This window comes from Coloeus monedula (assembly GCF_965178545.1).
Source record: "Coloeus monedula genome assembly, chromosome: 4".
NCBI lineage: Eukaryota > Metazoa > Chordata > Aves > Passeriformes > Corvidae > Coloeus > Coloeus monedula.
The window spans coordinates 62,695,076-62,711,496 of record NC_138784.1 but is presented as its reverse complement, the minus strand read 5'-3'; the positions used below and the strand labels follow the sequence as shown (position 1 = coordinate 62,711,496).

Here is a 16,421-nt window from a genome sequence, read left to right as displayed (position 1 = left end):
GGTAAACTGTTCTGTAGCTGCTGTTAAAAAGGTTTCTTGGGTTGATGTTGGCATACAATGGCTAGCAAGCAATAAACATGTCTTTCACAGATAGAAAAATGTAAAGTAATGGCATCTAAGAAGAAGCCTCTCTGGCTTGAATTTAAATGTGCAGATCCAACAGCTCTGTCAAATGAAACCATAGGCATCATCTTCAAACATGGAGATGACCTCCGTCAGGACATGCTGATTTTACAGGTATGGGAGCTAAAACTTATAAAAAGAATAACATTAGTATTTTAAAATATTTTAAAATCATTTTACTTTTCCAAAGTGTGTATATCTTTGTCTTCACTGTATGTATGAAATACGAGGTTGTCTTTTGTGTTTTAAACTCTATATGGCAAGGCTGATGTCAACACTGGATCATCTTCATTGTACTACAGTTTTTTATGTTACTTTGTTATGGATTAACCCTGGTGGTATGGGGAAAGAGGAAAGGAAGAGTAAGAGCAAGAAAACTTGTGAGTTGAGCTAAAAAAGATTTTAAAAGATTGTTCAATAAGCAAGGAGAAGTGGAAGAAGAGAGGAAGAAAACAAAACAAGTGGTTTAAGGCAGTCACTCACCACATCCCATGGGTAGACCAGTTCCCAGCCGGTTCCTGTGCAGCAGATGGTTAACCTACATAACCCCTTCCTCCCTGTTTTATTGCTGGGCATGACACTGTTCAGCATGGAGTATTCCTTTGGTTGGTTCAGGTCATCTGCCTGGTTGTGTCCCCTCGCAATCTCTTCTGCACCCCAATCTAGTCACTGTCAGGCAGGGTGAGAAACAGGTAGCCTTGACACTCAGCAGACACTGTTCAGCTGGGACACTGAGACATCGGTGTGTTCTCAGCACTGCTTTGGTCGCCCCCTAAACCACAGCACAGTACAAGCTGCTCTGAAGAAAAGGAGTTTCATCCCAACCAGACAGTACATACTGATAGCCTTGCTTTTCCTGCCATATGCCATACATACTTAACACTTTGGTGTTTTAGAGACAAAGTCTTACTTAGTGCAAGATGGCCTGTTCCTCTGATGAAGTGTTTTTATCATTTATTATGCAGTGGGTGAAGTTAACAAATGAAAAATCAGTAGTTAGCATCACTCTGGTTTCTGACAACTGGTTTGTTAGGGCTTTTGGGGGTATTTATGGGAAGAAATGGACATGCTTGCTAACACATTCAATCTCACCTTATGTAGAAATCATACAATGTATTTATTTTATTAATATTTTATAGCAAAGTAGAGATTGCCTGGTCGCAGGACAGATGAAGAAATATAAACCCTGGTTCTGTAACTGATTGTCTTGAATGGCTGCACACTTACTGTATTTATCTCTTAATTGGATAGCAAAGTAAGTTTAGCCCTATCTCAGAGGTCTGGGTAGAGTTATTCATATGAGTAATCTGTAATGTTCAAATAATTTGAAATAACTTAGCATATACATTTGTTTTTACTAGATTCTTCGAATTATGGAATCCATTTGGGAAGCAGAATCCTTGGACCTCTGTTTGTTGCCATATGGTTGCATTTCTACAGGGAACAAAATAGGTATGTGATCACACTTACTGTGATTCGAAATTCGAAATACCATATTTACAGAGGATGTGTATGGGAGAACTATTCTAATAGGGGCTGTAGTCCTGAGGGAAATAGCACTTTATTGCACTTTCTGTGAGCAGCCTTCAGTTGCATCTTGGCAGTGGTTTCTGCCCTTCCTTGAGCTGCAGCACCAGCTTTACTGGCTGTGATTCCTGTGCAAGTCCAACTACTTGGGTTTTGCTCCAAGTTTCTCTTTAATAACAATATTTAGTATGAAACAGCAGTGAATGTGAGTGAATTATTCAAGATGTGTTTTAATGTGTTGATAGGAATAAAATAGAGAAAAGAGCAGAACTTTTTTTTTCCTGACCTAAAGCTTTATACCACATAGAAGCAACAACATTACTTAACAGGAAACTCAGGCAGTATTTCTCACAGGGCATTAGTTCCTGCAGCACAGATGATCAATTTTTCACTACTTGTGGTGAAAGAAAACCCAGTAAAATTAAGAACTCTTTAATATACTTTTGTAATGTACTTCCTCTCTAAAATCCATTGCCACATAAAATTTTTTTAACATCCTCTTGATTTCAGAATATCTCAGCAATGCAGGAAAAATGCACCTGGTAGCGTGGCATAAGACAGTTTCTTTTCTACTAATATAAATTGAATATATGTATTGATATAATATATAAAATTGAATAATTTATACTGATAAAATTTTAATAATAAAGGAAATGGAACACTGTGCATCAAAACACTAACTAACTGTAAATATAAGGAAAGTTGAGGGGGTTTACTCTCCTTTAGATGTGTTAAAACTAATTCTTTAGAGAGCTTTTTTGGGTCTGATTTAATTTTGTTTAAAATTATCTCAAGACAATGTAATGTATTGAAAAAATGGAGGAAGAAGGAGGAATTCTGCCAGTGATTCTGGCATTTTCATACTTGAGTCACAGATTTCTGTTATTCTTTCATGAATTCCTAATTGATTCCCCATTCTTCTGTCTCAAGGAAATAATATTTGATTTTCCTTTGTGCATGGGAGAGATGTAAGAATTTAGCATCCTTTTAGCACCCCAGTAGGGGCATGGTTAATCATATTGACACTCCTGCTTGGTTTGCTGAGAATACCTGCAGCCTAAATTAGTAATACCCAATGTGGCACACTTTGATGTAGAGCTTATGCTTGTTTGGAACAGAACCAAAGAGTAGTGGCATGCAAATGTTGTTTCACAATATTCACACATGGTCGTCTTCCAGGCTGCTTCTTCCCTCCCTCTTAATACTTCCATGGAACTTGGGCAGTTTCTGTGTATTGACTCAAGGACAGTACCCCACTCTACACTGAGCACGGAGAAACAGGTGTCTTAGACCTGGGGCTGGCATCTCCTGTGTAGAGCTTTCTCATTCTGTAAAAGAGGTTGCATTCAGTGCAGTTTGTAATTCTGGAAGCATCTGTCCTCTCCACTGCTTCTGCCAAGCAGACCTCTGTAGGAGGAACTTTCTGTTCTCTACATCAGTGGTAGAAGATCATACCCTGCTCTCTCTCCCTTTGACATGTCTGTATGTTCCTGGCTCTGTGAGGCAATTATCGCTACTTACTGTGCTGCATCACTGCTGAAAGTAAGAAGTTCAAGCTGGCTCGTAGAAAAGTCACCTGCCTTAGTAACACAGAGCCCCAGAAACACATCACATGGTGCATTTCCTGCTGCACTCCCTCTCAGCTGAGTGCAGCCCAGCTGAGAACTGCTATCCTTGTCATGCCTCCTGGGCCAGCTCTTCTCCCCCACAATCGAGGAGCTGTTGGCCAGTAGAGGGACGTTAGTGAGCACAGGCAGGGAAAGCTTTTTCAACAGCTGGAATGGGAGCTGGGGCTCACACTCCGGAGAAAAACAGCAGCTTGACAAGCACAGACCAAAATGCAAAGCTTTTTAATTTGGTGGTCTTGGTGGTGGGTTTTGGAGGTCGTATTTCCACAATAGTTTTATGGCAAATGTATCAGGCCATTGTAAAGACGGAAGGGGGTATCCAGCCATGAATTCAGTCATGCATGGAATGCAGGAAGAGATTGCTGTGTTTTTACTCTGTTACTGAAAAATTCACATAATTCAGTAATTGCAAAGGGTGGGATTGTGAATAGAAAGAAATTGATGTGTTTCCAAGAGAGTCAAATTGAAACCAAATCAGAAACTGCTTTGGAACACTTTGGAGAGAAAGGGGTATTTTTGTTTGCTTGCTTATCTCTGAGCTGGAGCTGAAGCTAGAAGACACTGTTGAACTTGAACCAGAGAAAGAAGATAAAATATTTCCAGTTACCAAATAAATTCAACTAAAACCTGACTTTCCCCCATACAGGCATGCCCAGTCTGGACTGCCTTTGCTAGTCTTGGCTACAGTGCAGCATTGTGTTGCAGCCTCTGTTTCTGCATTTCCCTCTAGCTTCCCCTCCATCACATGCCATGCTGGTGTGAACAGGACAAGGCCTTGTTTCTGCACCATATTGCTGTGATGTGCCAGTTTGCCTTGGCAAGGGTCTGTTCAGTTTAGGGACAGACCCCATGGCTCTGACAACCTGAGCTTTTTACCAGCAATCCCACTGCTGTACCTTGCTATGTACTGGTATTTCTGAGCTTTCTGTGTTATGCATACTTAAGCTTAAATTGGATCACTGCAGGAGGGCCAGCTCTGTTCCTCTGCCACAGCCCTGGCAACACTTGCATCCCTAGAGTGCGGCAAAACTGAAGCTTTTCTTCATCTCTTCATTTTTGTGAAGCTGGAGAGAAGCTGGTGAAAAATGTGAATTGGGATCAGGACAGGAATAGTTCCTCCCCTTGGGAAAAGCCTTACACAGAGGGTCCTCACTCATCTTGTGATACATCCATTTTAAAAGAAGAGGAGTTTGGATGCCAGGCTCTTTATGAGCTCTGGCTGGTTTCAGCTAGGAATAAAAAAGAACTGTTGCTTCTTGTCAAATAAATTTCTTCTCACAGCCTTTGAAGATCTGCAGCTGATTTTTAAACACAGTTTAAAATTTAATTTTGCATATTTTTAATACGCTCTGATAACAATTTAATAACTTCTAATCTTTTCCTTATTTTCTCTAGGAATGATCGAAATTGTGAAAGATGCTACAACAATTGCCAAAATTCAGCAGAGTACAGTTGGGAACACTGGTGCATTTAAGGATGAAATACTAAACCAGTGGCTCAAGGAGAGATGTATGATTGAAGAGAAGGTGAGTTCTTTGAATTTTTAGGTAGGATTTTCGATTGCACCTTACTAATTTAGGAGCATAGAACCCATATGTTTGTGTGTGTTACTTATGGGAGTTTGAAAAATCCATTCATTTTCCCTGCACTCAGCTGCGGATGTCTGTGAATGAGCCTTTAGCACCCAGCTGGCAGCCAAATTCCTGAGACACAAGATGCTTCTGAAATTACTCCTTTATCCATGGAAGTTAGAAGTGGTACATAAAGAGTGGGTTGAGAGGACATCTAAGAGCACTGAAAGGCAATGTGGTTTTAGGGGATTTAGATACAGGTTTGGGTGCTCGCAACTCCTTTGCTTGTGTACATCCACTGACAGCTTTCTGCCACCTCTTTTGCCTCAGAATGTGTGAGCAGCTCTATGCTGCTTTTCTGTGTGCTGAGGGATAGAGCCAACACAAGGAGTGCAATGCAGGACTGTGGTCTTGATCTCTGCTGTGCAGTGGTGTATTTTATAAGACAGTTTGCCTAACTGTTGATAGATATGTGTCAACAGAAAGGTACATAATTTTGAGAATGGTTGCATTTAGTGTCTATCATTGAAGCATTTAACATCTCTAAGATTTTTTTTTTAGTTTCAGGCAGCTGTGGAAAGATTTGTTTATTCTTGTGCTGGATACTGTGTGGCAACCTTTGTACTTGGAATAGGAGACAGGCACAATGACAACATTATGATTACAGAAACAGGTGGGTTATTTTTTGAGAATTTCATAGATGTGCAGACTGTGTATACTTCAGTAGATTTATCTTTCCTTTTAATAAATAATGCATTTAACTATGAATGAAGAGAGACAAACCAGTTCTGTCAGTGATGCTTACAAGGTCAGGTCCTCCTGTGACATTGAAATGTAGTCACCCCTGTTGGCCTTCATACAGGCTGTAGATATTTATCATTAATAATGCCATTTTTTTTTCAAGGAGCAGTTTGATACAAACTAAGTCATAAGAAATGTAAACCAGTTTTTTTTTTACTGTCTACATCTAAGGTCTGAACACCAAAAAAAACTTAAAAAGCAGATAGCTGTTCACCTATCTGATGTGTGGATGTGGTTCTGACAATGTTTAGTGGAACTGAATTCTATCACAATTCAGATGCTGCTGGACTGTTTTCACTTCTGAGGAGTGTAGTTGTTTTGTGTACTGATGTAAAAAATCTTAAGTGGAAATAAGAAAGGAAAATAAGTGTACATGGAGTATATTTGTTTTGCTACTAAAATCTGTGGGATGGTTATATCCTCCTGAAGAAACTCACAGGTTTTTTTGTACTATAAACTTTGGGAGTTACTTCCATAGCTGCACACTGTTTCATCCTTAATTTTACTTACCTATGGAAAGAATCCCAGAACAATCAGTACTTATAGTGGAGTTTTATTTAGGCTAAGGAATTCACTTTTAGTTTCATGATCCTCTCGCTTCATAATTAGACTCTGATAAGAGAAGGATATTTAATATTGATAATATTAAAGTTTTATCAGTTGAAGGCTAAAGGGAATAAGTACCCTGAAGGCAGAAATTAGCTGATTGAAGACTATAATAAAAAAGTTCAGCAGAAGCCCTTGAGGAAAAAATGACAAATGTTTTAATGTTAACATTATATATAATATAATATAATATAATGTGGTGTTAGTTCCCATTGGCAGAAAAGAAGGCACAGGTCAGTAGACAGAAAAACAGAGAAAAGTGTTATTTTGTTGTGGTCATGAGCAGGTTTGCCTCAGAGTCTTTAACAGGAGCCGTCCTGAGCCTCAGGAGTCAGAAGGATCTCAAGTCTGAGAGGTCTGCAGAGAGCCAGATTTGGTAGGCTGGGGGAACTTGAAAGCTGGCTTAAGATCAGGAACATCTAAGGATGTTCCACCTACAGATCACTGTTAAGTATCATCTTACATAATTTGATGTTTTATATTTTTGTACATGTGCCACTACTACAAATCTGTGATTTTAAGTAACCATCCTCTTGTATCCATACGCTGGCTGCCAGTGAAAGTAATAAAGTATTGTGAAGAGGAGCAGCACACTCCAGTCCTGTAGGTGTAGTGACCCTTAAAAGGAGAGGTTTTCATTGCTTTTGTAGGAACTGATGCCTACGACTCTCTCAAAGCTATCCAAAGGGTGACAATGCAGGCTTTGAACATAGAGAGTGGTTTAGAATGAAGGTCTAATGAAGGTCTGTGAGGAGAAAGTGTTTTCTAGTCAATGACATTTGCCAAGGAGATGGGTAATGCAAGAATCCCATGGGTATTTGAAACATAACCCTGAAGCCTTTTCCATGTAGCGATGCTCTGATTGTTACAGGTATGATGCACAAGCTTTCCTTGGTTTTTGAAAAGCTTTGGGTGTATGTTTAGATGATACAGCAGTTCTGCCAGACTTTTAACAACTGCCAAAGATAAATAAAAAGTAATTTTGCCAAGAGGACAGAATTATGTATTTCCCCAAGAAAGAAAGAAAGTAGTCTTTTCTGCTGAACTTAAGACTGATCATAAATACTGACAAAAAGGGGTTGGAAGTACAGTGAATACACGTAAGTGTTAGAAGTTTATTGTATTTTTCTGTGATTTCTTCTTTTCTTTATGAAGGTAACCTTTTCCATATTGATTTTGGCCATATTCTTGGGAATTATAAAAGCTTCCTTGGAATTAATAAGGAGAGAGTTCCTTTTGTGCTGACTCCAGATTTTCTGTATGTTATGGGAACTTCCGGAAAGAAGACAAGTCTCCATTTCCATAAATTTCAGGTAATAGAATGGGTATCTAGCTGCAAATCAATTAAGTAATGTTTTTTTGCCTTCTGAAATGAATGTTAATGCCTTGGTTTTCAAAGGTCTAGGCTCCTGGGTATTATCTTAATAAAATACAATGAATCATAATACAATTCTGGGATATTTTAGGCCCACCTAAGAGAAAAAATTATCTGTACAATTATGGGAACTAGAATTCAAACATTCACAAAGGCACATTGAAAAGCTCGTTAGCAGCAGACCAGATAAGCAGTTCTTTCTTTGTTTCTTGTCTTGACTGAAAATACTTTGCAGAGGGCTTCAGTGTTTGTGCAATTAGAGGAAACTCACGGCACTAAGCAGAGCCTCTGTGGAGTATGAGCAGGTGTGAGGCATTCATCAGCTGGCTTTGCCAGTGTTATTCCCTCCTGATTCTTCGAGTTCTGGGGCTCGAACTGCTGCATCTGAGTAAAAATCAGTGACCCTAAGGTATCTCAGATGCTGTTTTGTGAAGTGGATGGATAGATTTAACTTTGAAAGAAATGAATGGTGTTAAAAATCTGTTCTATTGCCTCTATTTGAAATTGAGCGCTTCGAAACCAGTTGTGATTATTCGAGCTAGTGTAGGACCTGGTCAAAGAGGGAGTTCAGTAGGCAGTTCCTACTTCTAAGGAAATAGTTGAGAATGTGGCTGGTGAGAAGTACTTATTTGTCTGAAGTGTTATTCCTGTGGTCATCTCTAGAGACTTTGAGTAAAGTGTCTAATTTAGAAAGCAGATTCCTTATAATATCTATATAAAAATTCTTCTGTAGAGTGAGTCAAAGCCAAAGCCTAACTTTCATGTTGTGGATTCCTTGTGGGTGAATCAGTCACAGTAAGGAGTCTGGTTTTCTAACCTGAGTACCTAATTAAGGTTCTTACTGGTGGATGATGACTATGTCCCTTTGAGCACATACACGGTTGTATAGCAAATCTGTGTCCTGCACACCCCCATCTCCCTTGTGATTACCTGTGATGGGCAATGGGAATTATCCTAAGATGATAACACCAAGTGGGTCCCCTATGCAGTTACTTCAGCATTTTGTCTCCATTTGTGGCCACATCTCAGTGCTTTTACTCACTCATCCAAAAATGAGTGTTCTCCATCTTCAGGCTGGACACGTCCTGCAGGCCTCCCTGCCAGTGATGGGGATCTACTTGGACCCTCTTGCAATTCCCACCTTACGGTATTCTTTTGCTAATGACAAATCACATTGTGCACCAGAGACAATCAAAAGGGAGAGGATGTGTGGAGACGACTCATGCAAAGAAGAACCAATTATTTTTGGTTGAAGTCACTGCCCAAACTTCTGAAAATAACTTAAGAACCAGGTGCAATCTTTGAGTCTTGATTTTGCCAGGACTGCCTTTATCACAGTGGAGGTGTTTTGAAGGGGGCTTGTAGCTCAAAAGATGTTAGGGTGGGGTTTGCCTTGGGAAGGGAATGCTGAGCCCATGCTCTCAGGGAAGCCTGTGAGCTGGGCTGTGTACAGTGATGATGCTGTCGCTGCAGCCGTAAGTCATATTGCAGGTGTGGGACTGAAACACCAGTCAGGGGTATGTCATTTCAAAGAAGACTTCTGTTCTGGAAGCAGAAAATAGTTAAAAGAGTTAAAATGTGGTAATGGAGAATTGAAAGACCTGTTGGTGTCTGTGGTGAGGTAAAGTTGTCTATATAGATATGGATCATCCAGCTCTTTAGAGAGTATCTGACCTTTACTTCAGCAGCCCAAATACCAAAATCAATCAGAGGTGATTTTGGTCATAGCCTCTCTTCAATACATCATGCCTCCATCATGGAGTCCTGGGTTTGACTAAATACACATTTTGTTACTCTGGTACTAATTTCTAAGTACTGTTACCATCCCACTAATGCAGACAGTCTAGGAATGCTGTAATAGCACCAGTGTCATTTCCACTAGCGTCCTGAACCAAATACAAGGTGATTAATGTGCTTTACTGTTGTGAACTGGGATGGTGGTATGTGACTCAGGCATTTTAAGTGACATGATTTAGGCACAGACAACAATAAACTGACCAAAAAATGTAAGTTCATGTATAGTTCTGCTGCAATAGCTACTGTTTATATACTGCTGTTGCAGTAGTACATTAAGAGCCTTTTCTGTCTCAAAGACCAGTAAAAAGAAAGTTAAAATACTTCTATACAAGTAAAAGAGTAACACAGAGCAAGATTTGCATCACATATTTTGCTTTGAAAAATGTATGTTTTAATTACCTGGCCAGAGCAAAAAAATAAAATTGTACTTGCACTTTCCAGTTGACTTGTTTCATCATATTTCCTAATATTGAAGGATTCATTCAGTATGCCTAATGACTCATTTAGGTATTAATGGAAAAGTCTCAGCATTTATCCTTCATTAATTTTTAAGAGCATCTCTCATTATTTCGTACTTAACTACATTAAAACAGTTTGTGCTTCAGAAGACTCCTTTGTTTTTTACAGTCTTTGGTGTTTTTGATAACTTAATAACCTACTTGTATAAGATTTTATTTCTTTTTATCCACTGGACATATTCCAGTGTGTTAGCCAGAGCTCGTATTGCAGATTCTGGAGGAGGTTAAAATGACAAATAACTTTGACCGAAGTTCACTGCAGAAGAGTATAGTTCATTATTAGTGAACTTCTGAGGCTGTCAGTGGCCTGGCAACTTTTTTGAACTAGCAGTGAAGTTCCTTTCTATTAGTTCTTAATCTAAATTTTGGCTCCCTTTGTGTTTGCATTTGTTATGATGGTTTAATGAAAATGAGAGAACAGAGGTTATTAATGACATCACAGAAATGCTTAGAAGGAAGCAGTATTTGATGTGCTTTTTCCTCATCACAAACATGTATTTAAGCATGACTTAACCTGGGAAGACAAGTATTTTTCTGTTCCACCTATGAATTTCTCAGGTGCCCTGGTACTGCCCAGATTTCTCTTGTTGTAAGTGTCATATGTGGTGGCATTTTCTTTACAGCCTTTGGCTGAAACCAGTCAACTTTCATACTCCTGTGTGCACACAGCTTTTTCACTTCTTACTTGTAGAAACCTTTGAGAAAGCCTCACCTAAGATCTTCATAGTCCTTTTTGAGCTTTGTCCACCTACCTATTATTAATTTGCCTAAAATTGTCTTTGATAGTTTGTGCATTAAATTATTAACTCGTTTTTGTTCACTAGATTTAATTTACGTAATTCATTATTTTTTCATTATTCTGCTGACTTGATAATACAGAGATCTGTATTTTCAGTGCTAACCAAATTCTTCTGAACTATTTCTTTACAAAATCTTACGTATTTGATTGTCAAACAAAGGTGACAGAAGGGTACATAATTCATCATTGAGAAATACTTATTTGCAGTAAACTGTACAGGGAAGGGATGGCCTGTGTAACAGAACTTGGACACTTTATTTTATAAAAATGCCTGGATTTTAGGATAATAATATTTAGGACAGTTTCAAGCTTTCAGAATGATTATTCTTTTTTTCCTATTGGGCAATGGGATTTTGGTTTCTCCTCAGCTCTTCTCATTTTGCCTATGGCTTTAGATAAGTTAGCAGCTTTCTTCTTAATCCCACAGTAAACATGTACATATCCTTGACACATACCTGTCATCTGGGTTATTTTTGGTTCTCACTGCCTCTCTCAGAAGTGTAAAAATTCATTTTCTTGGAAGATACTAATGCAAAACTAGAGTCAGTTCCTGTCTGAATAAATAACTGTAACGGGCAGATGCAGATATTAAAAATCTTTTGAATTCCTGGAAGGACTGCCTTTGAGATGCAGTGATACCAGGTTTTTCTTGACTGCATAATTGTTTTTCTGTCTCAGACACCCGAAGCAGTGGGATTCATCATCCATACAGAAATGTAAAACTCTCTTTGATAATAACTATAAAGACCTTTCATCTCTTTCAAGGGGAACAAAACACAGACTAACTCTTGTGACAAGATTTCTCTGTTTGAAGTTGATAATACATAAGTAAAATTTCTTTTTTTATTTTTTTTTTTTTCTCCTGGTATAATGGAGAGAAACTATTCCCTGTGATGGTGTTTTCCATTGTAAATTGTGCTTTGAACATTGCATTTTATCTTTTGCTATGCTAGAACTAAACTAACATTGGAGTTTATAAGTATGATCTTATTTCAGGACAGAATTTATTTGGGAACAGATTAAAAGATTTAAGTTCCCAGGCAATACTAAAAAAAGAAATTGTGCAGACGGATCTTCAGTATATCATCTTTCTTCCTTATATTTTCCTAACCTGTCTAGTTGGGTGTCCTGGTGTTGCTGATGTGAACAGTGATAGATGTTAAGAATATTTGTGCACTTCTTCCTGTTTCAGAGGAAGAAAGAAAACATATATCTTGTAAAAATAAAAGCCTTCTAGAGGGCTGATGGGATTTGTTAGAAGTTTACATTAAAGTATATGGATTTTCCAAATATTATTCAAAACATGAATATACAGTTGTGGAAAGGTTAAATTGAATATTTAATTGGGTAAAAATTAGCATTGCTTCAGCTTTGGTTTGAATAATAACAACCTTCTTGGAAATATTTTTCATATTTTTACATTACTGCGTTGCAGGCCTAATTTCTAGTTGATTGATGATTGATGTCTTCATTGCATTGTTCTTATTTCTACTACTAATGAGCTATAAATTTAATATAAGAAATAATTTCAGTTTATATATTAGTTGCTTAGCAGGGAATATTATTTTTAAAAACATTGCATTTTTTTCTAAGCTGCAGAAATTTCATTCTTCTAAAAGTTCTGCTGTTAAGCAGAGATTATTTATACGTGGAAATGAAAAGGCTATAAAAGAAGTCTATGGAATCCAGAATGACAGTACATAGTCATAGAAATCCTACAGCAAGGCAGAGTGCCTGAAGACTAGAGCTGTCAGCTAGCAGAATTCCTTAGAACACCAAGCCTGAAAAATCTTCCCTGTTAAATAATCTGTCACCACTGTGAAGTTAATAGGCATCTGTAGAAAAAGAGGAGCAATCCCCTGGAGGTGCTGCTTTGTTCAGTATCACTTCCCAGCCACAGTCTTTAAACGGGAACATCCCAACAGGAAAGGAAGACAGTGAATTATTGCTGTCTCTTTTAACAGCTACAGAAAGAGGTTATATGGTGGGGAAATTAATTTGAAATTCTGGTGAGACTAAGGTTTTATGCTTTAGTAATCAATGTAGGATTAAGAGCCATTAGTTGTACACCCAAACAGTTCTTGTTGCCCCAGCCTGTGGTGAATGAAGTTACCCTGAGCAGCAGGTGCAGAAATTTGTGTCACATTTCTGCTCGGTTGAATCGCTCTGTTGGGTCTCCTGTCTCTGACATACTTGAGTGATTGAATGGCATTGGTTAATGAGAGTCCTGTGAAATTCCTACACCATCCCTGTCAATTCATCTCCTCAATTAACAAAAAACTCTTCTCTCTCACAGGACGTATGTGTGAAGGCTTATTTAGCTCTCCGACACCACACAAACCTGCTGATCATCCTGTTCTCCATGATGCTAATGACTGGAATGCCCCAATTAACCAGCAAAGAAGATATTGAATATATCAGGGATGCACTGACAGTAGGGAAAAGTGAAGAAGATGCCAAAAAGCATTTTCTTGATCAGATAGAAGTTTGCAGAGATAAGGGCTGGACTGTGCAGTTTAACTGGTTTTTACATCTTGTGCTTGGAATCAAACAAGGAGTAGAAAAGCATTCTGCTTAATATTTTATGTAAATTAACTGTGGGTGTGAATAGGAGGTTAGTGAATCTACTTGTTATTTATGAATTCTGAATAAATGAACAGTCAAAATTGCCTTTACTCTTCTGGCAGCTTAAATGGATCTTGTGAAAAGGCAAGGACTTTTGCTCTGCCCCTCCAGGAGATCTTCCTGCAGAAAAGATTTTTTTTTTTAAATTTCTAAAGACACTTCAAGTTGCTGGATTCTTTTAACTAGATGCTTTGCTAATATGGCTTGGATGTTTTTTTGCTTTCTTTAGCAATAATTTCAGATAAATAAAAGGAGGAGGTTGAGTAAGATGATAGCCTACAAACCCCCTATGACCTTACCTTAATTGTTCATGAGGGTCAAATCCTTCAAAACCAGAAGATTTTATATAAAATCTATGGTTATAGAGAAATCTCTGTAGGTAATCCACATCTGTCTCAGGATGGTTTACACATGAGTGTTCTTCACCCACATCCTTTTCTTTTGTCCCTTCCTCAACATTTTGTCCTTTCTGGATTTTTAATATGTTGTCAATAGAAAAGAGCTTTGGCTCTGCCATGGGAGGAAATTGCCTTACTGTTACTGCAACCTCCTGACACAGACAACCAGTCTTGACTGCCAGGAGAACTTCACAGTTAACCTGGAAGTTCCTCAGATATGAACATGAAATTCTGAAGGTTTCGTTTTGAAAGATTTTTTACTGTACTTTTTAGTGGGGAAGGTCCATATTATGTAACGGATTATATTCTAACTGTAAAGTTATTAAAATTCCACCTGTATAGCAAAAGCTCTGTAGAAAAAGCAATGGTACTTCTTTATCCCTCAGAGAAAACTCCTTATGTAATTGACATTTTACCAAATATCTGAGAAACCCAAAGTTATTTATTCCTTGGTGATATATTTTCAGGATATACCTAGAAGGAATTAAATGTAGTCTTTGAAGTTGTGTATATTTTGATATTTATTTTTAAATTCCTGATGAAACAATACTACTGAAAAGCTATTTATGAAAGAAAAAGAAATCCTTATCTTTAATTTCAATATTTAAACTTAAAAGATGAAAAAATGGGCAGTGTTAAGTAGAATTTTAACTTCTCTACTGTAGATTGCTTGCAAACAAGTCTGCCTGTGGTAGGAAAGGAAAAAACATACAGCACGAATTAGTCTTTGACTTGAATTATTATAGTATACTTCCTGCTAATTGATTTTTACCAAAGAGATGGCTTACAATATTGCTTTTTTGCACTTGTGCCCATGTAATTTTTTCCTTCATTGTAGTGTTACATGGGCTTTACATTATGTATAAATGATTAACTGAATTTTAAAATTCTGTTATCATTTGCTTTGATCATTTCACAGAGCTGTTATGATTTTAACTAGTGTTACTACTGAGTGCACTCTTGAAGGATTTTTAATAAATGTACTGTAATTGGTGTCTCAGTTATGAGATGTAGCCAATCTATTCTTGAAATGTAGATGTTTAATTGGTTATTGTGCACAAGTATTTTTGATGTAAATGGTAGACTCCAGTTAAGGAAATCTCTAAGGTTAAAATGTAGATTATTTTGTTATTCTGTTACATTATTATTCTGTGCAAGATAGGCTTTAGATAATGCTAAAATATAAACTAAATGGTGAATATTGTCTGTAAAATGATATTTTTAGATTTGTATTTTATAGATCTGAAATAAAATGACATGTTCTATTCATTTGATTATTATTCATGAATAAGCAGCTTAGCCCAAAATACCTGTAAATATTTTTTATCCAGTTTCTTAAAGACTTATCTCAGTAAGAAATCATATTTAAAGTCCCACTCAGAGGAATTGTTTTAGTTCCATATTAATAATTCTGTATGATGTCAGAGATCTTAAGTTTTAATAGTTATAGTATTAGAATTGCAATTATTGTAATTGTTAAATGTGAATAGAATATTGCCACTTTCTAAGAGCACTTTATTCATTCCTGGTATGTTTTATGAAGAAAAATCTGAAGATTTTAGTAAGTTCCTAGTTTTAAAAAATAAGATCTACTGCTAAATTTAACTCTAGCATGGGGAAATAAATGCTAATCACAACTTCAAGGGAAATGGCACTCTTGAAGCAGCCTCCATTTGCAGGAAAAGGTCTACAAGAGATCTGTACCCAGAGGAAAGTAGTTTAGTCCTGCACTGAACTTAGGCTGATGATTTTTATCAGCAATTTACAATGTGCTATATTGAATTGTGTTTGTTGCAGACACCTAAAACACCTCAGTGCTGAGCAAACTCCCAGGCCTGTCATTGGTTTCCTTGCCCATGCAGCCTGTGCTTGGGCTGCCTGGGCAGTGCTAGGCTGCCTTGTGTCTTCTGGGTGTGGGTGTTTGACTCCTGGGAGATCAAAAGTAGCTGCCAAATCTCCTTTTTACCTACGAAGCAAGCTGTGGGCACCAGCATCTCCTTGTAAATGGCTGTGCAATCGTGGCTGATCACCAGCTGGATTTTGTGTCCCTCTGGAGACCTCCACCCACCACTGACCTTGTTTTCTGGCAAGCCCTGGCACAAGGAGAAACAAGGCAGAGATGTGGTTCGAGGCAATCCAGCCTCAGGGGGCAGAGGAACTGCCTTTCAGGTGAGGAGGTGGGCACAAGGACATGTCTGCTCATCCCAGACAGAGCGCAGCTGTCCCATTCTACAGCAGCAGCTGCGTTCCCAAGGCCTGGAGAGCTGCAGCTGTAGCACAGATGCCACTACTGGAGCAGGAGGCTGAACCACAATTTCCTGAGTCTCACAGTGCATAAACTCACTGACCCTTTAGAATAACTGGTTTTTAAGGGTTATAAACCAGGAAATGTAAAGTAGTCACTAATCACTAACCTTTTTCAGAAGCTCTAACACATGCAGAAAAAGAAAATTACTAAATTTTCTGTGTAGGTCTCAATTATCATCACTGTCTCCTGTTAGCCTTAAGATTATTTTTTGGAAATTGTTTTAAGGGTGACTTTTTCTTTGAGGTCTATCATATTTTCTTGGTAGTCTCATTCACATTATGACTGCACCTAACAGTGGAAATTCAAATCTATTCTTAGAGTTAGTGCCTCAGACTCAGTTGTGAC

The 16,421-nt window shown here is 37.9% G+C and overlaps 1 protein-coding gene across 3 annotated transcripts in view; it reads left to right on the top strand.

The window, feature by feature from the left end:
- Nucleotides 1-15,070, top strand: part of PIK3CG (phosphatidylinositol-4,5-bisphosphate 3-kinase catalytic subunit gamma) — a 33,471-nt gene extending 18,401 nt beyond the window's left edge. For all 3 annotated transcript variants that reach the window (XM_082280405.1, XM_082280407.1, XM_082280406.1), the window contains 6 exons: nucleotides 91-237; nucleotides 1,485-1,575; nucleotides 4,674-4,804; nucleotides 5,411-5,522; nucleotides 7,412-7,569; nucleotides 13,042-15,070. In XM_082280405.1, the coding sequence (XP_082136531.1) occupies nucleotides 91-237; nucleotides 1,485-1,575; nucleotides 4,674-4,804; nucleotides 5,411-5,522; nucleotides 7,412-7,569; nucleotides 13,042-13,323 (921 nt within the window). In that variant the 3' untranslated portion in view covers nucleotides 13,324-15,070. The remainder of the gene's footprint in view (nucleotides 1-90; nucleotides 238-1,484; nucleotides 1,576-4,673; nucleotides 4,805-5,410; nucleotides 5,523-7,411; nucleotides 7,570-13,041) is intronic.
- The last annotated feature ends 1,351 nt before the right edge of the window (nucleotides 15,071-16,421 follow it).